Source organism: Topomyia yanbarensis, chromosome 3, assembly GCF_030247195.1.
Source record: "Topomyia yanbarensis strain Yona2022 chromosome 3, ASM3024719v1, whole genome shotgun sequence".
Taxonomy (NCBI): Eukaryota; Metazoa; Arthropoda; class Insecta; order Diptera; family Culicidae; genus Topomyia; species Topomyia yanbarensis.
The window spans coordinates 376,510,922-376,538,548 of NC_080672.1; the positions used below are offsets into that span (position 1 = coordinate 376,510,922).

The 27,627-nt window shown below is 39.6% G+C and overlaps 2 protein-coding genes across 7 annotated transcripts in view; one reads left to right on the plus strand and one right to left on the minus strand.

Annotated features, from left to right (window-relative positions):
* The window catches only part of LOC131693311 (uncharacterized), a 903,090-nt gene that overhangs the window by 413,639 nt on the left and 461,824 nt on the right, over positions 1–27,627 (minus strand). The window lies entirely within an intron of this gene.
* On the plus strand, positions 3,281–26,317 carry LOC131693312 (phospholipid-transporting ATPase ABCA3-like). Of its 4 annotated transcripts, none has more exons than XM_058981030.1 (9): positions 3,281–4,183; positions 4,241–4,445; positions 4,499–4,759; positions 16,559–16,813; positions 16,869–17,001; positions 17,382–18,759; positions 23,686–23,756; positions 23,813–26,036; positions 26,097–26,317. In XM_058981030.1, the coding sequence occupies exons 1-9, from the start codon at positions 3,972–3,974 to the stop codon at positions 26,275–26,277; spliced, it is 4,920 nt and encodes a 1,639-aa protein (XP_058837013.1). In that variant the 5' UTR covers positions 3,281–3,971; the 3' UTR covers positions 26,278–26,317. The 4 variants fall into 4 exon arrangements, with proteins under 4 accessions (XP_058837013.1, XP_058837014.1, XP_058837015.1 ...); XM_058981031.1 differs by having other exon boundaries at positions 3,281–4,180; XM_058981032.1 differs by having other exon boundaries at positions 3,281–4,173.

The window sequence follows — 27,627 nt, forward strand, 5'->3', positions numbered from 1 at the left end:
AATTTTATGCTGGACTAAATCACAACTTGCTGGTTTTGATTATTTTGACAGTGACTTTGTCCAGGATGATAAATGAAAGGTGGGGGTTTTTACTATGTAACGGTGCGGTTGTCAAATTTGAGTAGCGCAATAGATTAAAATAAACACACCGAATATTCGCCATCTCTATAGTGTGTTCACCATTTACTGTCGGTGTCATTCCAATTTTTCCAATCTCGAACACGAGATTTGTCAATAGTCCTCGTTCGATAAAGATTCGCAGATATTTTCTTCAAATTGTGTACCGAAATCTAGGGACAGATCTCTTGAGATGCATTTTTAAAAATCAACAAAATTAAATATTTACTTTCTTTCAAAAGAGGAATTTGAAATGCATTTTGCGTTGCGTGTGAGACGTCAAAGCTCTGCCATAAACTAACTGCTACTCCAACAAACTTTCGAACGAAGTACATCAGAGTGAAAGTTGATGCAATAATGGAAATGAAATGCGTTTTTTTCCAAATTGGATTCAAATTTGTGCTGCATTTTTAGTGAACTCGCCCTAGACAGAAAGGCATTTGTATGAGCTTATTGTTTATAGTACTAAAACACAGATGGACTTCCTTTTTTGTAATATAATGCGAGAAGTGATTCTTAAAATTGTTGCAACGGCTGTTTTTGTCGGCAAAGTCGATTTTTGTAAACAGTCAAAAAACAAATCATTGCAACCCTCCCAGGTAATTTAGCCACTGACAGTGATGTATTCTTCATCACACCTAGAAATAATGAAAGTCCATTTATTACATTGCTGCTTACAATATTAAAAATTACCATGCCCTTTGAATCAACTACCAGCTTTTATTTAATTGTCAATAATGACATAATTTTCACAAATGATCTAATTTCGATATATACTTAATTTTCAAACGAATGTTATTTTGTTAAATGTGTTTTCTAGCATCAACATAAGTCACCAAATCGTAAATAGTTTTAAAAATGAAACAATTAAAGATTAATGAGCTTCTCGTGATTGACAACTTCATCAGCACACACGTAAAAGCTCTCACCTTTATTTATCATCTTGATAATCATCCTGGAGAAACGAGAAAAACAAACCAATCTTCCTGTCAGCGGTTGTTCAGAAATTCTTAAGAGTTAACCTGCAAAGACGAAATAATCCTGATTTGGTTCGTCTTCTGCTTTAGGTCAAAAGAAATTGAGGGAGAATTCCATTTCCAAATGGTATTTTCGAAGTAACTTATTTGCACTACAGTTACTATATTACGTGCAAGTAAACAAAGATTCGAGCTTCTGATGACAATTTTATAACTCCTTAGTATAGCTCATGCCTTTCATAAGAGTAATTATTTTAAAGAGGTTTTAATATAGACATTCCAAAACCTGAATTCGTGCAATAATCTCTGATAAAACTATCTTATAACTTGAATTCTTGTTGTATGTTAGTTTTATTCCAGTTTTAACAAAGTATATAGAACCGTTTCACAACCACTATATAAACTTGTAACCTAAAGCTTTATCGTGGAAGTCATAACATAGTTTTATAGTGAAATTTAGGAACAAATGAAATGACAGCCAACCATAATAAAATCACCGATTTCAATTTTTTTTTTAAAACGAGGATAAAACAATGATAAATCCCCGAGGCATTTGAATTGTTACTAGGGAATTAATATAAGTGATTGATGATTTTATGGGTAAAAGTAAACTAATTAATATGACAATAAAACATTTGCTCCTTGTACTGATATGACCACCGCAAATTGGTAACTGGTTTTAGATTCTTCAAGTCTCAACCCTTATACATAATTCAGAAGTCATCATTTACTCAGACAAGACCATGCGTATTCCTCACGTAAATAAACACCAAATAAACAAAGAAATTAGTTAGCTCCGTCCAAAGAATGTCAGCTCGATTGGCATCAACCGGCTGATACTTGTTTTCTTCCAATGCCATCAAATCAAACAGTATTTTAAATTCTATACGACAAGATATGTGCAATTTTGAATTGTATAAAAAAAGACTCTTAATTATTTGCAAATAAGATGAGAAAAATATTTGCATAACCAAAAGGGGGTTAATTTTGATAGCACTGTCGATGAATCACTTTATAAAAATAGGCGATAAGGGACGCGGACGAAAAGAACTGACCACCGCCAAATATTCAGTTGATAAAGGGTGTTTTTTTATCATTTTTCTTACAAGTAGAATTAAAATCACGACAAAAATGTGATTAGAGTGTATAAGCCAACTGTCAGAATTCACTTGGAGTCAAGATTTCGGACAAACTATTACTCTCCAGTTACAAATGTTGGTAGTCGACAAAAGAGAAAAGTTTTTATTTTTATTAACTCCTGTACTGTGTTCGGTTTGTCCTGAAACTGTAGTCAACCATCGCAACAAATCGTAGTCTTGTATGGTCTTCAATTTAATGTTCTGAAATAATTACAGATACACGTTCACCGTGACTAGATTTTAAGAATCCCTTTCGGTCGGTCTAATTTTGTTACTTTTTTTCTAAAATAATTGCAGAAATTTCGCGAATAGCGCATTAAATGTAGGCCAGTAGCTCATCAGTTGTTTGCGGTTTGTCGATGTAGTCGAGCACCATGCTAAAAATTTTAAGGATGGCAAATCGCAAGAACGAGACAACCAATCGACATTGGCAAACAAATTTCAAAAAATAATTAAGTTGATATGTCAAACAAATCTCGATTAAAAATGACGAAAAACACCCTTTGCTTTGCAATATACACTAAGTTTTTGTACGCGGATTTTTGAATTCACGCGGTTTTTATTTCCGTGGCCTGTATCCCCCGCGTAAAAAACCTGAGTGTATTTCCTAAGTAAACAGTTCAATACTGCCATGATAAGGCTTAAGCGTATCACGGGAGTATACCGTTGCAGTTTCCTTCTCTTCCGCATTCGTCTTCAGTCCTACCGGAGACACCGGGAATTCGCTGAAAATGTCCAAATGAAATGCTAAAATATGTGCCCTTCTAGTTTTAGATTCTGCTTGTCATTCCATATGGTCTGTCGCTCTCATATCGGAATATGACTAATGTATGTTGATTGCATTGGTTGATACCAACAAATCTAATCTACCAACCATTAAATTGAAAATATTGTAATGCGAGCTACTCATTCATATGTAGAACTTAAAGCTCACCGCAGTCACCACTAATCACCATCCGCGCCAGCCCGATTCCCCCATTGCGTGATAACAAATCGCCGCTGTCGACGCGCTTAGCTGACCGTTTCGTTTCAGTCAAACGGTAGAACTCGTCGTCGTCGCGCGTTGTTATCGTGGGTGGGTGGTTGGTTGGTTGGTGAACTGACCTCAACCTTCGCCGCCAGCAAGCACTTACCAGTGACGGTGGCAATTACACTATAACTAGCCAGCAGCGGGAAGGTTGAAAGCTCTTTTCGTCAATCGATAAAAGTGGCTCGACCGGGTCGGACGTTTTGTGGCAAACAACGAATGACGAGGATATCAAAATTTTGCCAGTAATAGTGTTTACTTTTTCTTGATGGAGAAACGAGATAGATGGATGAATGTGTCAACAACTGAATGAGTGACGACGAGACGGATAGGTATAGTCTACTGCGATAAACCGATTTTGGCACAGTTTGTCATCGATTGATTCACGAAACTGTGATAGTAGATTTTAGTAGGTAGGTTGGTGGGGTGTTAGTGATTCAGCAGAAACGTGCCCTGTGTCAGAGTAACGAATGTCAGTGGCGGGCGACGCAACGCATCTCTTATCATTCATTTACGATTCAAGTGGCACTAGAGACTGCTTGACCAACAGTAACGTTTGTGTTGTTCCTCATGAATAATTCAGAGCAAGTACTGCTGCAGTGAATGTGTCCCGCACGTGCAGTGATCTAAATCTTCAGATGAAATTGATTGTACACAATATAGTGAGTACAATAGAGATAAGAGGAATTCGCTCCACTCAGAACGTTAACGATGACTACTAGCAGCTGGGATAAGTTTTGTTTGTTGCTGTGGAAAAACTGGACCATTCAGAAGCGGCATTACATACAAACTATATTCGAAATTCTCATACCGGCGCTATGCTGTTCGATGTTGATTCTGGTGCGGGGCTTGGTAGACCCCGAGTTGGTTGTCGAGCCGACTATTTTCAGACCGATGGAAGCCGACACGTTTAGTATGATGTAGTAAATAAATCGTTCAAATAATTATTTTTTAAGTTTAATATTTAATTTGCATTACAGTTTGCAAAATCCACCGATCATTCCAAAGATTGCATACTCTCCAAAGAACGCCATACTAGACAGTTTGATTAAGGACGCCTATGAAAATCATCTTCGCAGTACCACTACATTTACACATGAAGGATACCCGGATGCTCGTAGCCTAGAGAGCTTGCTTGTACAGCAAAACTATTACGTCGGCGTCGAATTCGACGATGCTTTAGCGGTAAACTGTGATCTACTGTACCGATGCAACTATCACGAATCTCACTATTTTAGAACATAACAACCCTTCCGGACAGGATACATTTCGCCCTACGATATCCGGGCGAAACACGCGTTGGACAGTGGATGTTTTCCAGCTGGCTGACCAACCTGTTGGTGGTTCCCTTCGCACCCGGGGCCAGAAATCGAAACCTAACTGATGGAGGATCACCCAACTATTACTATGAAGGATTTATAGCTATGCAGGCGGCACTGTCCAGCGCCATCGTGGCTACAAAAAATCCCGACTTTCAAACGCAACGGGTGATGCTAAGGGTAAGTAGGCAATTTTGAGCATCGTCATAGCGATTCCTAGTCCCATCGGGAGTGATTGTTCAAAATTTGAACCAAATAGACCCTGTCTAGCTACAAATCCAACGTACTTGAACATTGTGTGGGTTTTTCATAATTAGGTGCACTGCATGCTAAAATAAGAAAGATATTTTTTACCAACAACTTTGGCGAAGATGGTAATTCAATCCAACGCTGTTGGGAGAAATTATTCAATTTTTAACACAGTGATGTCTGAATTCGTTTTGCATGGGGCTTAACAGCGTAAGGTGCACAGTGGCACAGGTTTGGAACAAAAGGTGGACTAAAGTCAAAACATTGTCGTATCGTTTTAAATAAGTTATTTTTAATTCTGGTACGATGAATTCGTATTTGATGTTAGAATATATTCAAAATAAAGATTTACTGTTAAATAGGGTGCCTCAAAAATATTACTTTTGAGAAAAAGGTTTCTTAGAATTTTTGCATGGTAATTTTTGTTTACTCATTAAGGGGCCGTACACTAATTACGTAAGGCTTTTTTTAGAGCTTTTCAACCTCCCCCTCCCCCCAGATAAGAGTTCGTAAGATTTTGGTGAACTCCCCCTCCCCCTACATAAGATCTTATCATGATTATCGTAATTAAAAAATCAAATTGTTAATTCATCAAATAATAAGATAGCTAAAACGATATGTATAGAATTATTACAAGAAAACTCATGACAAAATTTAACTGTAGTCATCTGCAGAATTTTAATTGCATGCCAATCTCGCCCAGTAGAAGGAATAACTGTTGTCAGATATTCAGTAACTCCAATTTGGTCCCCATGGTCTGCTTTGCTATATTCCACTTTTTTTGTTGGAGACGCACCACTGCGACCAGTATTTAGATCTATGTGCTATACTCCACTTCTTTTGCATCTATTTTCTTGTGATTTAGAATTTAAAAGAGTTTATAACATCTTCTGGCATGAATTTATTCTGAGTTCTAGCTGTGACGCTTATCGTACGCATAGCTCCGAGTTAATTATCTTCGAATTTTCTTGAATTAAAATACAGTTCACACTCTGAAAATATTCGACATTGAAGATCTTTGACAATCGCATGTTAGAACATTTTGGGTTTGAATCGAGCGTTTGAAAAGGACAAAGTCGGTCTAACAACATGAAGGGTATCAACACTTCTTAACTTATAAGGCATATTGTGACTCCAGTTCCCGAACAGAACAATGTACAACCACGAGCCAAAAAATTACTCATATTGTTTGATATACAAGGATTATATGGTACAAATGAAATAGTTCCTTTTTCCTATTAAAAACTACAAGGGTCAGCCCTATGGGGTTGCACGAACTGTAGACGTAGGACTATACTACTTAATGTAAAATATTTATTTTCTTAGTACTTAGTTTGTGGGAAAAAAACACCCGGACCGGTGAAGAAAAATCAAATTTTAGACAATATAATCACATCTCATGTATAGACCAAGCTGTCGAGTTGCTCTCAAACAGATCCTAAAGGTTCAAACACCCATGGATAACCCCAAGTTTGTAGATGTGTTTCGATGCCACAGGATTGTAAAATGGTTAATATTACGTCATGAAAATTCAATTCTCCCGTGACAATTTTTTTGCCTGCAAAATGCCCTGCGTGTTTGCAAAGCTCATGATTTGCTGGGATATCAGCATTGATCGGAAAATGCTTTCCAACGCTGCGCATTGCATACATATAGGGCATTTTGCAGGTCACCAGAAGCTGTTCACATGTTCATTTTACCCACTCGCTATAAACATGTCTCATTTCTGGACATGTTTAGAAATCAAGAATCATGTTTGAAAAAATGTGTTTATGACGAAGTATTTTTATCAGATATGTACAAAACATGTCTAACAAGAAACATATAAGGTGATCGTAATATCTCATTCACTTATTAGTTAGAAAATAATGACTTTGCTTAACGTGTTCATTTTACCGCCAGTTCCCCTACCTACCAACACATTCGCCCCAAACATTGATCTCAAGCGCACAATGCAAAATGAGTCAATGCTGATGATGATGGGTAGAGCGAAAGAGACAACTAGTACCACCACGACACTATTAGCGCATTTCACCAAAATTCCACGCGGCCTTTCCCGAAACGCCGCGCTTAGCCCATCTGTCATAATATCGTGATTTTGCATAGCGAAGGGCTGAATTTTGTTCCAAAAAACAGCCCTGCGTTATGCAACACTTTGTGCAGGTTGATTATACCAGTTGCAAGTGGTGCCAAATTAACCAAGTTCCGTAAAATTCCCTTTAAATTACAGAATTGATAAAATTGCTGGGATGAGCTAAACTAATTAATCAAATCCTGTTTTAAAAACTGTCCTTGCGTTTAAACCAGAATGGGAAGCTTATTACTACCACTACATTACTTAATTTTTAGCGCAAATACATGTGCTAGTTAAACCAAAAATTTACTGGCAACATTACAGCGGCATTTAGGAAGCAGTTGCCTATTGGACGGCATAGGGTAGCGTACCTCCACAGCCACGGACTTCTAACTCAGCTACACTGGCTGTGAAAACACACAGCGCAGTGATCTACTTCGCCCGCCGTTCAACAAGCAACTGAGCTGGCTCGGCGAAATCGGTCCGTTTAAATAGTCGATGATGACGTCATCCATAGAAGCGTAGCGCGCTAGGTACACAAATCTGTCGTGCTGGACTAGGGAAGCGCTATCTTCTGTGTGTAAATGCGCGATATTTTGACTAGGTTGTTCATTATTTAAATTTTTAATGTCATGATATCAAAAATCTTTGGGTTTATCTATTGGAATTTATTCTTAGAAGAATTTCGGGGCGATGCGCGCAAAAAAATTGAAAATTTATCGTGAGATGGCTGAATTATATGTGTTTAAAATTGGACCACTTTTCGTTACATATCATTTTTGTAGAATTTGCAGCGTGCACCCCTATATCGAAAACAAAGACGTAGTCCTACGTCAAAAGAATATTTTCCTTGTGGATTTAATTTTTTAAACTTATTTTATGATATTACGTAAGAAAGGACAAACCCTCCCTCCCCCTCAGATAAGAATTTGTAAGATATTTTGAAACTCCCCCTCCCCCATATGCCCTTACGTAATTAGTGTATGGCCCCATTATTAGAAAACAAACCATTATTACTCATTAGGGCGGCTCAAAAAAAATATTTTGCCGTGAAGATTCACAATTTTTCTTGTAGAAATGCGCTGGATTCGTTTTTGACTATGAAAAATGTAAGAATTTATTTTACTACTTTTTAGGTTGGCTCAAAAATAAGTAGTTTGCCGTAACCAATCAAATGATTTTTCTATAGTAATTATGTTACGCTGAATTTATTTTGAATACCGAAACCTGTAAAATTTAATAATTTTCTACCATTTCGATTTTTTTATTAAACTCGCGCACCGGCCTTACAGTCTACATGAGACTGTATCATTTTCCAATTGGTTGGATTTCGAGTTTCATCTTATAAAGATTACCCATTTGTTGTGCTGCTCGATAAGAACTAACTTGATTCTCGTCTTGCTAACCCTTTTATTGCTGTGTATTTGGTGTTTATTTTGATTGCAGATCAAAAATCCAAATTGGTCAAACAAGACTGAACTGTTTATTACAAGACGCTCTTAGCACTCTTTTACAGGAATATTGAAGAAAGTTACGTCACCCACCACGGCAGATTATTATGCTCTTTAGGCACAGGAAAACTGAAAATCTGACGATCTCCTTGTGGGGACATCTGTTACTGCCTCTTAAATCTACAGGTAGATGGAATTCATTGTGAAGACTAAAAATATTTCTTTTGAGAGGCTGCCAAATATAATGGCTCGCTGAAGCGCGGACACAAAACCGATGCAAACAGTCTCTGGTCGTAGAAATTAGAGATTCAATGAGATTTCCAGCGCTACCAGAAACAACATACATCTCAAGCGTCTCAACATTTCAACTAGAGCTTTAACTTAGTGCAGGGCCAAATGGGCCTAGGTTAAGCACCAGTAAATTTGTGTTACAGCGAAACTCCTTCCGGTACCGAGAAAACTTCAAATCTGTTGTATTCTCGATGGTAATCGATCTAGCGTACTGCACGATCTTTGCTACAGCTTTCAAGGAGGTTGCCTGCTTTACTGTCTTTGAACGTGGTCAGTTCTATTTATGTTTTTAAGAAACTTAGAAAACGATCGATAATTTTAGCTATTTTTTAATGTGATGACCTTGTTTTATACAAAAACCTGTTTTAATCCACCTAGTGGTGCAATTGTGCCTTTCTCATTTATCCAAGGTACACGGAAAAAAATTAGCTCATGATGATTTTAATAGATATAGGAGCCTTAGCTCACAAAATCAAAATATATCAAAATAGTTCACAAAATCATCAAATATTATTCATGTATTCGTGACCTGGTTCATGATTCCTAATATATGTCACGATCCAATATCCGTGCTCGTGAAATAGTTCACGAAATCATGAAATATAATTCTTGTATTCATGAACTGGTTCGTGATACCTAGTACATAATTTGCAATCCTATTTTGTGCGCTGGTGATATTTAGAAGATATCGCTAATCATTTACAATTTCATGCAACATGATAATGAAATTTTCCCATGAACTATGTCACAAAATTTGGAGAATTATTCGTGGAATTATTTTTATTCCATGCATTGTTTTATGAAATGTCCAGCTGCTAGCGATCATAGCATTAGATATAAAAAACTATTAGGACCTCGAACATAGTTATTCTTTTGATAAGGTTAATGGTGATGTCTGGATAGAAAACGAAAACTGCGCTGAAAATCCCAAATAGTTTGTTATGTAATTCACAGAACAAGATATCGTGAATCAGTCATATTTTTATGATCCAGTCTATATTGTCACGTTATTCCCAATTAACAAACCGATAGTAACCAAAAAGTAATGGATCAAAATTAGGCGAAGAAACTTTACGGATACCATGGTAAAACTGAAAATCATGAACATTAGTCATATTACTCTTCGTGTCAATTTTTTTTTTAAGTTTTATGACTAAAATATAACAGCAGCTACGAAATTGTGACTTAGATCCTAAAATCATGAACATGAATCACTCTACTCATAACTAAAATATCACAATAACGTGCATAGAAATTACAAAAATCGCGACTAATACTACGTTCACACTACAGAGTTAAAACATGTTATAATAATTAGCAACAAGAAAAATGTCATCAAGATAGCGTTAAAAACGTTTTAACTCGTAGTGTGAACGTGGTATAAGATCCTGAAATCATGAATTTTAATCCCGCTAGTTTGACAGAAAATGCGATAGTAAACTCAAGAATATGATAGCATAATAACGTGATGAGGAATCACAAGAATCGCGAATAGGCTCTTGAAATCATGAACATCATTCGACTATCTGCTGTATATTCCCAAATCATGAACTAGAATCACAACAAAAACTAAACATGTCCAGGAAACAACAACAGTACCCTAACCAAACATTCTAATATACGCCATGTATAAATTCGGGGCGAACTAGTTTTTTGAAAACACAAATAGTTTCATGAATTCGAGGTTTATTATTTACAATTTCAGGAACTTGGTCATGGTTTTCATAAAATGTTCAGTTCACGAAATCGTGACTGTTAAAGCCAAGAAAAACGGCTCCGTCTGGCAACACTAAACATGATCAACAAGACGAGGATCACTTGATCTCGTTTCATCACAATTATATTATATATGCCTTTCATTACTCTTATCACTAGTAGATAGGATATATAAAATACCATTAGGCACGATCACCCATCGCTCGGGATTGATCGTGATCGATATTCACCACTGACCCATCGTATCGCAATGAATACGAGGGCAGTTTCAGTTCCTAATAAACCACGCTTTGCATCGTACCTATTTACTTTGATTAAACGGTAGAGCATCAATTATAATTAACTTTACTAATTCCTAATAAAGTGTAGTTTTTTCGGATGGTTAAAAGTGTGATGCGTGAGTCGATTAACCGAACATTCCCGGTCTGTACAGTTAGCCACGGGTGCTCAACGGTGAAACAGTGTTATAGAACTTTGTAGTTATCGAACTTTGATTACACATCAATTCGCCAACGGTCCTGATAAGATTTATAAACAGTGACCTTTTGTTCATGAATTTGTGGCTGGTTTTTTTCGTGTACGATTGCATGGCTAATGATGGAAATGTCCATTATATATTCAGTACGATTTGCACATACATACAATGGATCGACAGCCACGAACTTGCGAAGCTATGTGTCGTAGCTGAAACACTTGAACCCAGCAGCGGATCCAGGAATAGGATTCGGGGGGTCCGGACCCCGCCAAAAAGTTGCAACTTGTTAACAAATTCAAAATTAGTTTCAATTTCAAAGTAGTTTTCAAACTCAAAATCATTTCAAATCAAATTTTTCACTGGTTTTACAGACCTACTAGGGAAGTTTATGTAGGAGGAACTAGGAAATATTTCTCGGGGTGGGGGGGGGGTGTACTTAATTGATGAGGGAAGGTGGGTTTAGGGAAGGATGGTGTGCAATGGGGGGATAGACCGGGATTAGGTTGACGATGTTCAGATTGATTGTATTACCTTTCTATATGAGAAAGGCAAAAAAAGTAAGGTGAACTTATAAATATGGGACATCACTTTTTTCACTTAAAAACTACCATAACAAACGAAAAAAACGCACCAGAGCTTTTAAATTTTAAGAAACATCGTTGAATAAGCTTCAAATCAAACGCTAAAAAATTGGTGCAGTTTATTTGAATAGAAAAAAAGTTATTCTGAGAAATTATGGTGAACGTATAAATGTGGGACACACTGTATTTTCCCATGAAACCAATGCACAGTGGTCCGAATTCACAATTTAGGAAGACAAAAATGTTTGTGGCTAAACCTTATGTTTTAAAGCTATGATGTCTTCAGGACAAATAATCAGTATTGATTAGGCCATCTCCAGATGTAGATGGTATTAGGGTGGCTCTTATTGTTAGGGTGCTTCAAAAATTATTTTCTGATTGTGATGAGATAGAATATTGCAGTCTTCAGCAACATTGTAGAGGAACTTACACCAAGCAACTTTGCCGAAGATGTCATAGTTGTATCTCCAAAGGTTTTTATTCTATAGCTATTTTAATTGAGCAACTTAGGGTGTTCCTAACATAAACAGTTTTCTTGCTCTAACTTTTTTATTTTTTATTTCTCATAAACGGTGTCTTCAGACAACTTGTAAAGCTTATGGAGACAAATTTTTTAATAAAAGAAGAATTCAGATATCACTTTCAGAACCGAAGTTATGAGTAATATTGTATAAAAAATAAGTCTGTTTAAAATATTTATATCTAAAATTGGGGCAAACAAAAATAATTGCTTCTTCTTGCATTTCAAAGAACATACTTTCAGGCATGTTTAGAAAAAAAATTGCGAAGGTGATATTTCTGATAAAAATTTAAATGAAGTTTGAATATTGTGATTTTACTACTGAAAAATTCCTCGTGTAGAGTCAAAATTTCTCGAATGGGTCACCCAAATTAGGTGATATCGCAATTTCGATGGAAGATCCATTTTTTGGTAGTATATGGCATTGCAAAACCAAATCCAGATGGGTTCCGCGAAAAAAATGTTTTTTTATAATTTTTTTAAGCTGCGTACAAGGTAATCGATTTCCAAATACACTATGCTCGTCCCCACATTTAATTTAGAATAATGTAAATGGCGGACCATCTTTTTTCTCGACGGCATGTTTGTTAAAAAGATTTATTCTATTTTTTAAAGACAATTGTTTAAAAAATCTACAAAAATTCGGATTGGAAAAAATTACGAACAATCTGTGACATTTTTTTGCTGATTAGTTCGTTAAAATTTAATTAGGTCGCCCGTAGTAACATTTTAAAAATAAGCGGGCTAAAAACTTCAAATGCCAATATTTTCACAGACTAACACACATAAAACTGAAAACAATTCTTCGCCCGCTTTAACGGTCATTTTTAGTTGGGACTGTGGTCGCATTTGAGATTATGGCACCACTTATATGTCGTCGATGTTGTGCTATCTTATAACAAACGCCATTTTGGGGTAAACTTAGTTAGATATGCCATATAACTTGTCTAAAAAATCTCTACAAAATCGCGTTTTCAGAATGTTAACATTCTGCTTGGTTACTGAGATATAGTGAGAAACGTGCTAAGAAATTTTTAAATTTTTGCTTCAAATGACTGTTTCTGTGCATTGGCTCTAGTTATCTTGATGTATAAGATATTTTTATGTGTAAAACTATCTGAGAAACACAATGGCATAATCATTTTTGAAACAAAAATACACAATTTCTGAGAAAAATGCAGTTGAAGTTTTAAACCGAAAATGTAGCACTGTAACTAAAAATAAGTATTTATTCTAGATTCCCTGGCCCATTTCCTTCAAAATGTACCTCATCGATTGTTTATAGACCAAATATAGTCAAAGATATGAATAAAAGTTAATAAATTAATGATTTATTTCTATGGAAAATTTTCCATGCACGATTATGACACGCCATACAAATTTTGTCATCACTCATCAATAAACACCTATGACACGAGTGCGACTTTTGTTTACATTTATAGTAAAAACAACTTAGTCAACCGGTCTTCGTAATATTTGAGATGTTAATGCAGAGTAGATAGATGCATCAATTGTCTTCTTTGAATTATTTTTACCATTTATAAGTTTCAATATATTCAATCTCAAACATTAAAAATCATTTTTCTCGAAATGTGCTAAATGGCTCTTTTCATAAGATAGGACAACAGCGACGATATGCGCAAGTATACGGGGGATAGACCACTAGTGAAAAATTGTGCCTGAGCCTGAGGGATAACCCTTTTGTAAATTAATGGTTGGGACCGCGTATAAAAGGTGGAGCTAGTGTTCTAGTAAAATTCGCGGATCGATATTTTTTTAACGAATTTCCTCAAAGTGTTATGTCCGTTAACCTATGATATTATGGTAAAAACAAATTTTTTTCAGGTGCCCATCTTGATTTGGTTTTGCAATGCCACATACTACCCAAAAATTGGATCTTCCATCGAAAATGTGACAATTTGGGTGGCCCATTCGACAAATTTTGACTCTATATGAGGAATTTTCGGTAGTAAAATCACAATATTCAAACTCCATTTAAATTTTTTTCCGAAATATCACCTTCGCAATTTTTTTTCTAAACATGCCTGAAAGTATGCCCTTTGAAATGCAAGAAGAAGAAATTATTTTTAATTGCCCCAATTTTAGATATAAATATTTTAAAAGGACCTATTATTTATTCAATATTACTCATAACTTCGGTTCTGAAAGTGATATCTGAATTCTTCTTTTATTAAAAAATTTGTCTCCATAAGCTTTACAAGTTTTCTGAAGACACCGTTTACGAGAAATAAAAAATAAAAAAGTTAGAGCAAAAAAACTGTTTTTGTTAGGAACACCCTAAGTTGCTCAATGAAAATAGCTATAAAATAAAAACCTTTGGAGATACAACTATGACGTCTTCAGCAAAGTTGCTTGGTGTAAGTTTCTCTACAATGTTGCTGAAGGCTGCAATATTCTATCTCATCACAATCAGAAAATATTTTTTGAAGCACTCTAACAGTAAGAGCCACCCTAATACCATCTACATCTGGAGATGGCCTAATCAATACTGATAATTTATCCTGAAGACATCATAGTTCTAAAACATAAGGTTTAGCCACAAGCATTTTTGTCTTCCTAAATTGTGAATTCGGACCACTGTGCAATGTCAAAAACTTCAAGCAAAGTGGGCGGAGTTCTACAATTGTCCAAATGATATGAAATTTGGCATCTGAGTTTACTTTGCTATTTGTCACAATATGAGGCCCTTGCGATTTCAAAAATGAGTGTTTTTTGCAATGCTCTAATGCGGGTACGAGGGTGACCAAGGGGGGGGGGGTGATGAAAGGTGGAGGTATTACGGTAAGTGGGGAGGGGGGGGGAGGCGATTCTACACCAAACTGCATATTATACCTTCTATTTGAGACTTGTTTTGAGAAAATCGGTTCGGTCATCTCCGAGTAACCGATGCGCAATTGTTGGTCACACACAGCACAGACATACACACATACGAATACACACGTTTTCCACTCAACCGAATGAGTCGAATGGTATAAGAGCGTCGGCCAACAATTTTAAGCAATTTTTAACTCATTTTAATTATTTATTTTTGCATCATTTATACATTTATTGATTACCGATTTATATGGTAATTTCTCATGTGCCCGCATATTTCAACCCGTAATACAGGAACCAGAACTCCGATCCAAAGCAAATTTAATAGCATTCCGGCAGAATAGGAATGTTTTAGCTTTCATTTGAGACTGATTTTGCAAAAATCGAGTCAGTCATTTCTGAGAAGAAGATGTGAATTCAACTCAGGAACATAACCACTTTCCCGAAGGTTCTGGTTCCGCCGAAGTTGTCCAATGTGATCAACGTGGGTTTGATTGGGCATCAGTGAGCTGAAACTATAAATCCAATCATTTTCGAACACATTTTATGAAATTTTGCATCTTTAGGATGCCATGCTGATTCCGGCTTTCATGCGTGACCCAACTCTTCAACCTGTAACTCCGGAACCGGAAGTCGGAATTAAATAAAATTCGATAGCAGCCTATGGGAACGTTGTGCCTTTCATTTAAGACTAAGTTTGAAAAAATCGGTTCAGCCATTCTTGAGCAACCGATGTGCTTATTTTTGGTCACATACATACATACACACGCACACACACATACGCACACACGCACAGACATTTGCTTAACTCGACGAACTGAGTCGAATGGTATAAGAGACTGAGCCCTCCGGGCCTCGGATAACAAGTCGGTTTTCAGAGTGATTGCATCGCCTTTCTATAGGAGAAAGGCAAAAAGATCAAGATGCCAGCGTCCTCTGGAGGTGGCGCCCACGATGGGGGTCACGCCAACCCGACCAATCGCACGCTACAGGCCTGCAGTGTAAACTAAGCTCCGTGGTGAGGAGTGAGACGTTTTCGTGGACACCGGTTGTAAGTTTTTCACGGGCAGTTTTTTAACAAAGTTGAGACAATTGATAAATAGCTGCTTGGGCTTGACGGATCCGACAGTCTGTATAATACAAGTAACTGGTAAAGAGAATAATCCTGGTTGCATCTTTCCCATTTCCTCACCTGGCTTAAAAAATCGAACATTGCTGTCGCCTGGACGCACTGTTTTCCTCTCCTGGTGTGAATTTTCTTTCTTGCCGGGAGTCATTGTCAGCTTTGCCCTCTGCTGCTTGATGAACCTTTCGTCTGCCTTCTTATTTGCTCGTGTGCATGTTCATGTTGTCGTCGCTAGAGCAGCTTTGGTTTTCACTGTAGGGAGTCTGATGCTTTTTGTGTTTTCAAGTGACCCTGGTATAGTCGTCTTCTTTTATGCTTATTATTTACTAGCTTTTGAGTTGGGCAGTTGTTCGTCCGGCAGTCTGTAGTATATCACTAGATGTCAAAGGCTGTTTGTTAGTGTTGGTTGTAGTAGATGAGTATCATTTGGTTGTCTTGGCGCATGATTTACTGTAATGTGTCGTCTGGTTACAAAGTCGGCATGCGGGCTACTGCCCATGGTATGCTTCGGATGTAGTTAATACCTTGAGGTGTTCTGCTCTCGAAAATCAAGTGAGAGTTTAGTTCAGCCGCAATTTCGCAATTTTCTTAGTAAATAACGAAAGCCGCTTACATCAGCAACACCCTACGCTATTTAGCTAATAGCCAGCCTTCTTTTCAGCGCATTCCCTACCCTCCGTTCTACGAAGACAAACTGCTCCCGGCCATGGAACAACTGTTGCCGCTGATCATCCTTATCTCATTCTTCTACACGTGCATCAACACAGTAAAGTACATTACTATCGAGAAGGAACGCCAGCTGAAGGAGGCGATGAAAATCATGGGGCTATCGAATTGGCTTCACTGGACCGCCTGGTTCGTGCGCTGTTTGGTACTTCTCCTGATCACCATTTCGTTGGTCACCGTTTTGATGACGGTTAGCTCGCTCCATTTTGGATCTAATACAGTATTCAACATAACTTTATTTACAGGCTAACCTAACAACCAACACGGATCTGTCCGTTCTGGAATACAGTAGCTGGTCAGCTTTGTGGGTATTCCTGTTAGCATTTGCGATCGCCACGATCTGCTTCTGTTTCATGATGAGTGTATTCTTCAACAAAGGTAAATTTAAAACAAACTCAAAAACATTTAATTGAACAAGTAGCTTAGATAAGGTTGAACTTTTGTGTTTCAATTCATCTCATCAGTAACTGGCACTAACTTGGAGCAAGTTAAACACTAAATTCAATCAGTAGCACAACTTGTGTGGATGCGGCTAGTCCCGAATGGTGTATCAAAAAGCAAGCAAGAGCCAAATGCCTGGAGCTTTGCAAATATCTATAGTCGTTCATACAAGTTGTTTTAAAGTTTTGATTTATAGTCTAACTAGCTCCTAGTTGGCGCTAGTTACTGCTGAGATGAATTTGAAACCCAAAAATCCAACTTTATCTAAATTTACAACCCAAGAAATCACAAACACTCAAATTATCTTTCATTTTCAGCAAACACGGCAGCTGGGATCGCTGGACTGATGTGGTTCCTGCTAATCATGCCGTTCAACATCACAGTGCGCGACTACGACGACATGGCTACCGGATCGAAGATAGCTCTCTGTCTGCTATCCAACACGGCAATGTCGATGGGGGTGTTAAACATTGTACGACTAGAGGGCAACCAGGCGGGACTACAGTGGTTTAATCTGTTCACTCCGTCAACGATGAACGACGGATTAAGCGTTGGAGTTGTGATCATCATGCTACTGGTAGATGCCCTCATCTATCTAGCGATTGCACTGTACTTTGAGCAGATTATGCCTGGGGAGTTTGGAGTAGCAAAACCGTGGTACTTTCTGTTTTCAAGAGAGTTTTGGATTCGTAACAAAGTAGGTGATCACTTTCAGAACGGACTCGTGAAGGCCGGTGAATCGGAATACATTCAACCGGATCCACCGATGAAACATGCCGGTATCAGAATCAAGCACCTCCGAAAAGTCTACGATCGGAAGGTGGCCGTCGATGGACTTGATCTGAACATGTATGAGGACCAGATTACGGTTCTATTGGGTCACAATGGTGCCGGAAAGACGACTACAATGTCGATGTTGACGGGAATGTTTTCACCCAGTTCGGGAACCGCTTTGGTAAACGATCATGATATCCGCACGGAAATAGAAGGAGTTCGTCGATCGCTTGGACTCTGTCCGCAGCATAATGTATTGTTCAGTGAGTTGACGGTTGCTGAACACATCCGGTTTTTCGCTAAACTGAAAGGAGTAGGCAAAGATCAAGTGTCCGATGAAATTGAGAAGTATGTAAATCTGTTGGAGTTGAAGGATAAAAAGAACGCTCAATCGCACACTCTATCGGGTGGTATGAAAAGGAAGCTTGCCGTTGGAGTCGCGCTCTGCGGTGGGTCCAAGGTGGTGCTGTTGGATGAGCCGAGCTCTGGAATGGATCCATCGGCGCGAAGATCGTTGTGGGAGCTGCTGCAGAAGGAGAAAGTTGGAAGAACTGTGCTGCTTTCGACGCATTTCATGGATGAAGCGGATGTACTAGGCGACAGGATTGCTATAATGGCCGAAGGTTCACTGAGGGCGGTTGGGTCGCCATTTTTTCTGAAGAAAGCATTCGGTGTTGGATATCGACTGATTTGCGTGAAAGGTGCGAATTGTGATAAGGGTCGACTGTTGGGTGTACTGCGACGATATATACCGGAAGCCGTATTGGAAACTGATATCGGTACGGAAATATCTATTGTGCTGCGGGAAGAATACATTGACAAATTTCAGCCAATGCTGGAGGATTTGGAGAACGATATGGAAGCTTGTGGTGTGTCCAGCTATGGGATCTCGTTGACGACAATGGAGGAAGTGTTTTTGAGGTAGGTTATTGTTTCAGAGTTAAATTTGCTCCAAAAATCAGAACCGGATTAGGGCTAGGACTTGATATAAAATCAAAACTATAATCTAAATTCAGACCACGAGTAAGTCCACAAATAGAATAAGAATCGAAGACCTGGGCCAAGGTTCAATATATGGGCCAAAATCCAAGATCTTATAGTGGAATGAGATCAAGACCTTGACAAAAGTCAAAAGAAACAATATGGATGATCAGGAATATCAAAACTTGGACCAATTAGTTTCATTAGTTCAGTACGCAGAACCAAGATTTAGTCCCAGATCTTAGACTTGAGTCTGGATAATTCAAGACCTGGTATATGGTTCAAGGCTTCAATCATGATCTAAGGCCTCATCCTTGATCCAAGGCTTGTTCCAGGATCGAAGGTTTGAACCATAATCCATTGCTTCAACCAAGATCCAAGACCGGAATCTAGATAATTAGTCAACTTCTGGTCAAACTAATTGAGCTCCAATACATGTACTAAAGACAAATGCATAAGACGACCAACAAACCTGGACAAATTTTCTATATGACGAACATTTAAGACCTGAATCAAGATTAGGGTTATTGACCAATATCCTAGAACTAGGCTGGGATCCATGACCTGGGCTGAGATCTGAGTGAAGATTCAAGAAATGAATTAAAATCTAAGATCGGAATCACGAGTTCAAACTAGGTTCAATACCCAATACCAGTTCCAAGATCCTATACTGAATCCTAGTTAATCTATCTGCTCGATCAAGCTTCAAGGGAGTGAGTACGAATCAAGAATCAAGATCTATCTTTTAGACTGAGATCATAGAATTTGACCAGTGGCTTGAATCAAAACTCATGACTCAGATCCAGGCTAAATACCTGGATCAAACATGAAGTCCTCAGCCATATTCCAAACCATGGATCCAACGACATGACCCAGATGAATATTTAACATCCGGATCAAAATTGGAGACTTGGACCAACAGTTGTGTTTAAGTTCCAAGAAAGAAGTCCAAGATCCAAGTACAAATTACAAGATCCGAGCTCCAAGGTATAGGTCCACGATCCAAGATCAAATGCCAAGGACGCCATTCTAGATTCAGTTTCAAAGCTTAGTATCTAATCGATGTTTAGCATCCATGTTTGCAATTCAGGATTCAATAGTGAAGTTTAACATCGAAATCTGTGAACCAAGTCCTGGATTAAAGATCGATATTCTGATTACATCTTAGATCGAACTCCAGAGTCCAAAATAGAAGCCAAGGATAAAAGATCAAAGTCTATCAAAATCAATGAACCAAAATCGAATTACGGCATTCAGGATCCAAGAATGAAGTCCAGAATCCAATTTCCTGCATTCGGGATTTAGACCTATCATCCATGATAAATATCCAGGATCCATAATCGAAGGTCCAAGATCGAAGTGCAAGCTCCAAGTCCAAGTTGTCCAAATACAAGTTGTCCAAATCAACGTTGTCCAAGCCCAAGATGTCCAAGTTGTCCAAGTCCAAGATGCCCAAGTCGAAGTTCTCCAGGTTTAAGTTGTCCAAACTGTTCAAGTCAAAGTTGTCCAAGTTTAATTCCTTCAAGTCCAAGCCTTAGCCTAGCTCAAGTTCTACAAGAAAATTCTCCAAGTCCAAGTACTTTAAGTGCAAGCCTTCCAAGTTCAAATCCTCCTAGTCCAAGTTGTTGAAGTAAATGTTGTCCAAGTTCATAATGTTCAAACCATTCAAGTCCAAGTCTTGCAAGTCAAAGCCTTCTAAGCCGAAATCCTCCAAATCCATCAAGTCTGAGTCCTTCAAGTCGAAACTCTCCAAGTTTTCCAAGTTCAAGTCCCCCAAGTCCAAGTCCTCCAAGTCGAAGCCTTCCAAATCCAGGTCCTTCAAATCCAAATCTCAGCCCAAGTCTTTCATTTCCAAGTTCTCCTATTCCAAGTCCTTTAAGTACAAGTCCTCAAAGAACAAGTCCTCCCAGTCCAACTACTCCAAGTCCAAGTCCTCCAAGTCCAAATCCAAGTTCTCCAAATCCAAGGCCAAGTCCTCCAACGCCAAATCCTCTAGCTCTAAGTCCTCCAAGGCCAAATCTTCCAGGACGAAGTCCTTCGAGGCTAATTCCTCCTAGTCCAAGTCTTTAAAGCTCAAGTCCTCCTCGGCCAAGTCCTCAAAAAAACAAGTCCTTCCAGTCCATCTACTTCAATTTCAAGTCTTCCATGTCCATGTGATACGACACCAAACTGTTTAAGACCTTCAAGTCCATGTCCTCCACGCCCAAGTTCTCCAAGTCCAAGTCCTCGAAATCCAAGTACTCCAAGTAGTCCAAGTACAAGCCATCTATGTCCATGTCCTCTAACTCTACCAAGTCCAAGTCCAAGCTGTCTAAGTCTTTCACGTCCAAGTCCTGCAAGTCTAAGTTCTAGAAGCCCAAGCCTTCCAAGTCCTAGTCCTTCAATTACACCAAGTCCGAGTCCCTTAAATCCAAACCCTCCCCAAGTACCAGATCTTCAAGTTGAACTCCCCCCAATCAAAGTCCACCAAATCCAAGTTGTTCAAGGCCAAATCCTCCAAGTCCAAGCCCTCCAAGTGCAAGTACTCAAAATTAAAGTCCTCCAAGTCCAAGCTGTTCAAGCTTCAAGTCCAAGCTGTTTTAGTTCTTTAAGTCTAAGTTCTCTAAGTCCAAGTTCAAGCCTCCCAAGTCGAATTCTACCAAGTCCGAGTCATTTAAGCCGAAGTCCTCCAAATTCTAGTTCTCTAAGCCCGTTTCCCCCAAGTTCTCCAAGTGTAAGCCCTTAAAGTTCAAGTCCTTCAAGTCCAATTACTCCGAATCCAAGTTGACTAAGTCCAAAATATCCAAGTCCTTCAAGTCTAAGTCTTGCAACTCCAAGTCATTTAAGTTTCATCAGGTCCAAGTCTTCCAAGTCCAAAGTTCAAGTTTTTTCGATTCCAAATACCTCAAGTTCAAGTCCAAGTCCAAGCCCTCCAAGTCCAAGCCCTCCAAGTCCAAGTCCTCCTAGTCCAAGTCCTCCAAATATAAGTCCTCCAAGGCAAAGTCCTTCAAGTCGGAGTCCTCCAAGGCTAATTCCTGCAAGTTCAAGTATCCTAAATCAAAGTCTTCTATTTCCAAGTTCTCCAATTTCACCAAGTCCGATTCCTCCAAGTCCAAACGCTCCAAGATTAAGTTTTTAACGTGCATTTAGGAGGCCCTCCAAGTCCAAACTGTCGAAGTTCTTCCAATCCAAGTCAACTCGAAGTCTTCCATGTCCAAGTGCTCCAACTCCACCAATTCCATTTTGTCCAAGTCCAAGCAATCCAAATCCTTCAAGTTCAAGTCCTACTAGTCTAACTCCTTCAAGTCCAAAACCTACAAGTCCAAGCACTTGAAATCCAAATTCTCAAAGCCCAAGTCCACCTGGGCCATGTCTTCGAAATCCAAGTACTCAAAATCGAGTCCTACAAGCACAAGTGATCTAAGTCCAAACTGTTCAAGTCCTTCAAGTCTAAGTCTTGCAAGTCTAAGTCCTCCAAGTCCAACTTCTCCAAAATCAAATCCTCCAAGTCCAAGTCTTCCAAGTGCAAGCCTTCCAAGTAGAAGTTCTCCAAGTTCAAGATGTCCAAGCCTTTCAAGTCCACGTTTTCTAAGTCCAAGTCTTCTAAGTTAAAATCTTCCAAGTCCAAGTATTTCAATTCCACCAATTCCCAGTCCCCCAAGTCCAAACTCTCCAAGTCCAAACCCTCCATGTCCAAGTTTTCAAGTCTAAATATACCAAACCTAGCTCCAAACCTCCAAGTCCACGCCCCCCAAGACCAAGTCCTTCAGGTCCAAGTCATTCTAGTCCAAGTCATCCAGATCTAAGTTCTCCAAGGCCACGCCCTATTAGTCCAAGTCCAAGTCCAAGTCCAAGTCCAAGTCCAAGTCCAAGTCCAAGTCCAAGTCCAAGTCCAAGTCCAAGTCCAAGTCCAAGTCCAAGTCCAAGTCCAAGTCCAAGTCCAAGTCCAAGTCCAAGTCCAAGTCCAAGTCCAAGTCCAAGTCCAAGTCCAAGTCCAAGTCCAAGTCCAAGTCCAAGTCCAAGTCCAAGTCCAAGTCCAAGTCCAAGTCCAAGTCCAAGTCCAAGTCCAAGTCCAAGTCCAAGTCCAAGTCCAAGTCCAAGTCCAAGTCCAAGTCCAAGTCCAAGTCCAAGTCCAAGTCCAAGTCCAAGTCCAAGTCCAAGTCCAAGTCCAAGTCCAAGTCCAAGTCCAAGTCCAAGTCCAAGTCCAAGTCCAAGTCCAAGTCCAAGTCCAAGTCCAAGTCCAAGTCCAAGTCCAAGTCCAAGTCCAAGTCCAAGTCCAAGTCCAAGTCCAAGTCCAAGTCCAAGTCCAAGTCCAAGTCCAAGTCCAAGTCCAAGTCCAAGTCCAAGTCCAAGTCCAAGTCCAAGTCCAAGTCCAAGTCCAAGTCCAAGTCCAAGTCCAAGTCCAAGTCCAAGTCCAAGTCCAAGTCCAAGTCCAAGTCCAAGTCCAAGTCCAAGTCCAAGTCCAAGTCCAAGTCCAAGTCCAAGTCCAAGTCCAAGTCCAAGTCCAAGTCCAAGTCCAAGTCCAAGTCCAAGTCCAAGTCCAAGTCCAAGTCCAAGTCCAAGTCCAAGTCCAAGTCCAAGTCCAAGTCCAAGTGCAAGTCCAAGTCCAAGTGCAAGTCCAAGTGCAAGTCCAAGTCCAAGTCCAAGTCCAAATCCAAGTCCAAGGCCAAGTCCAAGTCCGAGTTCAATTCCAAGTCCAACTCCAAGTTCAAGTCCAAGTCCACGTCCTAGTACAAATCCAAGTCCGAGTAAAAATTCAAGTTCAAGTCCAAGTCCAAGTTCAAGTCCAAGTTCAAGTCCAAGTCCAAGACCAAGACCAAGACCAAGTCTAAAGTTTAGTTCCGAAACCATTCCTCCAACAGATATTGACGCTGAATTTATTTTCAGATCTGGAAGCGATTTCCAAGCAAAATCTGACCCAAGTCAAGATCTTTTCATAGACACATCAACCGGTGAATGTAAGTGGAAAGCATTCTTTTCTATCCTAATTTAAATAAACTTCTCTTTCCAACAGATGCACTGGAAAACCTCCAACTGCTACGCGGAACCAGTCTCCTTCTCAACCAAACCAGGGCCCAGTTCATGAAAAAACTACTAGTAACCATACGAAGTCTCATAACCCTATCCATGCAAATTCTGATCCCGATAGTGTTCGTTCTAGTCACCTACATAATCATTCTAAACTCAACCGCAGGACGCGATCTGCCACCGCTGGAAATCACTCTAGAATCCTACACAGCATCCGTTACAGTTCTTGAACAAAACACCACAAGCGACCCGATTGCTCAAGCTTACCAGCGCCAGTTTAACAACCTCGGCCCAACGCATCAGTTACTCACCACCAGCGAAGACATGAACGATTTCATCCTTCAAAAGTCCCACGAATCTATTTCAACGGTAAACACCCGCTACTGGGTTGCTGCCAGTATTAACGGAACGGATTCGACGGCCTGGTTTAACAACAAAGCCTACCATAGTGCTCCGCTAGCCATCAACCTTCTGTACAACGCTTACCTTCAGTCATTTTGTGCTGATTGCGACATTCGCGTGACCAACAAACCCCTGCCGTACCGGTTGGAAACGCGTTTTGAACAGCTGGACACCGGTGCCAACTCGGGTTTTCAGCTGGCATTCAATACGGGCTTCGCCATGGCTTTCGTAGCAGCACTGTACATAATGTTTTACATTCGTGAGAGAACTACCCGCGCCAAATTGCTTCAGTTTGTGAGTGGAGTCAACGTCTGTCTGTTCTGGGCCGTATCCTTTATTTGGGATTATCTGGTGTTCGTGGTGGTCAGTTTGTTCTATCTAGCTACGCTTGCAGCAATACAGGTGGATGGCTGGTCTACATTCCTGCAGCTGGCTAGGGTGTTTCTTGTGCTTTTGCTGTTTGGCTTCGCTGTAATTCCTACGACGTATCTGTTTTCGTATCTGTTTGACGTACCTGCGACCGGGTTCGTGAAGATGATGCTGTTGAATGTCCTCTCCGGAACGGTATGTTTCACCGCCGTTACATTACTGAAATTTGAGGGGATCGATCTGAAGGATGTTGCCAATACATTGGAGTGGGTGTTTATGTTTTTCCCGAACTTTGTCCTGAGTCACGCTTTGAACAGTCTGAACCGAGTCGCTAGTACGGAAGGGTTCTGCGATCGGCAGTGCGAGCTGATTCCGATGTGTACGAACGAGCTGATGTGTTCGTTTGTGCCGCAATGCTGTCAGCAGGAGGTGTTCGTTTTTGGTGAGGACGGGATTAACAGGAATTTAATTTTTCTGGCAGCGGTTGGAATCGGAGCGTTCGGTTTGATAATGCTTATTGAGTATCGGGTGTTGAAGAGGATTTTCAATCGACGAACGAAGGAGCAGGAGGAGGTTGTGGAAGAAATTGATTCTGATGTTCGGGCGGAAAAGCTAAAGATAGCTAACATGTCTCAGGCTGAAGTAAATAGCTACAATTTGGTTCTGAAGGATTTATCGAAGTATTATAAAAAATTTAAGGCAGTTAATAGACTATCGATAGGAATACGGCATTCGGAATGTTTTGGTCTACTTGGGATCAATGGAGCCGGGAAGACTTCCACGTTCAAGATGATGACTGGTGACGAAAGCATTTCTTCTGGTGAGGCTTGGGTTAGCGGTATAAGTTTGCTAACAGAAATGGACCGCGTTCATCAACATATTGGCTACTGTCCGCAATTTGATGCGCTATTGGAGGATCTTACCGGCCGGGAAACTCTGAAGTTGTTTGCTATGCTACGTGGTGTGCGAAATGTCGAGTTGAACAGTGTATCGATAACTCTGGCAGAAGAGCTAAATTTCACGAAACACATCGACAAGAGAATTAAGGCGTACAGTGGGGGTAACAAGCGTAAGTTGAGTACTGCATTGGCACTGATCGGGAATCCGGCTGTGGTGTACCTGGATGAACCTACCACGGGAATGGACCCTGGGGCTAAGCGGCAGCTGTGGAATGTGATATGTAAAGTTCGGGAGGCAGGAAAAGCGATCGTTCTAACGTCGCACAGCATGGAAGAGTGTGAGGCACTGTGTTCGCGGCTGGCCATTATGGTCAACGGGGAATTCATGTGTCTAGGGTCCACGCAGCATTTGAAGAACAAATTTTCGAAAGGATTTCTGCTAACCACCAAGGTGAAACGAGACTCTCTAGAGGAATTGCAACGAAGAGTTGAGGGCGTTAAGCTGTTCGTGCAGCAGCAGTTTACCGGAGCAGTATTGAAGTAAGTGTTGATTGTTTAATTTTGTTGTACTAACACTGACCAGCGATGTGCATTTTCTAGGGAGGAATACCAGGATTCCTTAAGCTTTCACATACCACAAACGGACCTTCGATGGTCCGCAATGTTCGGTTTGATGGAATCCAATCGGAAGCGGTTGGAGATTGAGGACTACGCACTGGGGCAGACCTCTTTGGAACAAGTATTTCTCTATTTTACCAAATATCAACGAGAAAGTGAATAAATTTAAAATTACTGGCTTTTAAACAATATAAAATTGTATTTTTGAAGCAGCTGCGGTTTGTCATAAACATTTCCTCTGGAAGCATGATGGGTATTAAGAAGACTTCCTGCTTTGCATTAAAGAATCACATATAAATTCAGTTTAAGAGCTACCAACATCTTTATTACAATGGAAGCCTTTTGAGATGAAGTGAAAGCAAACAATTTCGTCATCTCCGGAGATTTGTTTTTATTAGATCATCAGGGGAGATTTTCATGAACGTTGAATTTTTACTACCCACGGTTAATCCCGGTGAAAAGATGCTGCCTTCCTACGAACACGGGGAGCAGTTGCTCAACACCCCGTTATTCAGCGACCGTTTATTTGTTGCTTTGCCCCTGAACCAGACGGTTACCGAAAATGGTCACGGGCAGTTTGCCGGTTCACCCCCACAGAACTATAAATTCCAGTCTGTGTGTGATTCAGACAGCTAACGGTAGATAAACCGGTCTGGGTTTATGTGACAGGGCGGTGGGCGTCATAAAGCACACTTGAACTTGCTAGTTTTAGAAAAAGCAAACTTTATGTCACAGCGTTATGTCTGCGCACTACACCCGGGTGCTATTTTGTCCATCGAGTATTAAAACTGGGTCCACCTTTTCGGAATAGATCTGAGTAGTGAAGCAGATAATCAGGTGGATAAGGATTGAAGTTTTATATTCCGTTGGTTTTATTTTTGCCTTTCTTATATAGAAAGGTGATGCAAACACTTTGAAAAATGACTACCTGTGGTAAGTATACGACAGTCGGTCCCCATCGGTCTCATTTCGACGAGTTCGGGAAATGTCGCTGTGTATTTGTTTTATAGTAAGCATTAAAAAGCTTCAACAACTTTGGTTTGTAGTGCGCTGCCACGGTGTGGGACTAACTTATTTACTTAGGCGTGTTGAGAATTGTGGCGATACTTTAGATTGATTGGTAAATCGGCTATAGCCAGGGCCGCCGAGAGGGGAGCGGGAACGGGGTATTTCCCCCCGGGCCCGGAGTTGTAGAGGGGGCCCGGTCTTTGAACAGAAGGAATGATTCTTTCAAATGTAATTTCAATAACAATTTATTTGAAATTCTATCACAAAGTTTCTATCACAATTTCTTTCACAAAGTTAATCGTACATTACATTATAAAGTTAACAGCATGAAAGACTAATCAAAAGAAAACTTTGAAAATTAGAACTCAAAAACGAGTTTAACGCGCAGTGAGCATAAAGACAAGATTTTTTTGTAAATTGTGTAGAACTGAAATTTATTTTCTATATCATACTTTATGACATTTATACCATGGATTTCGACCAACTATTTAAAAATTGAGTTAGT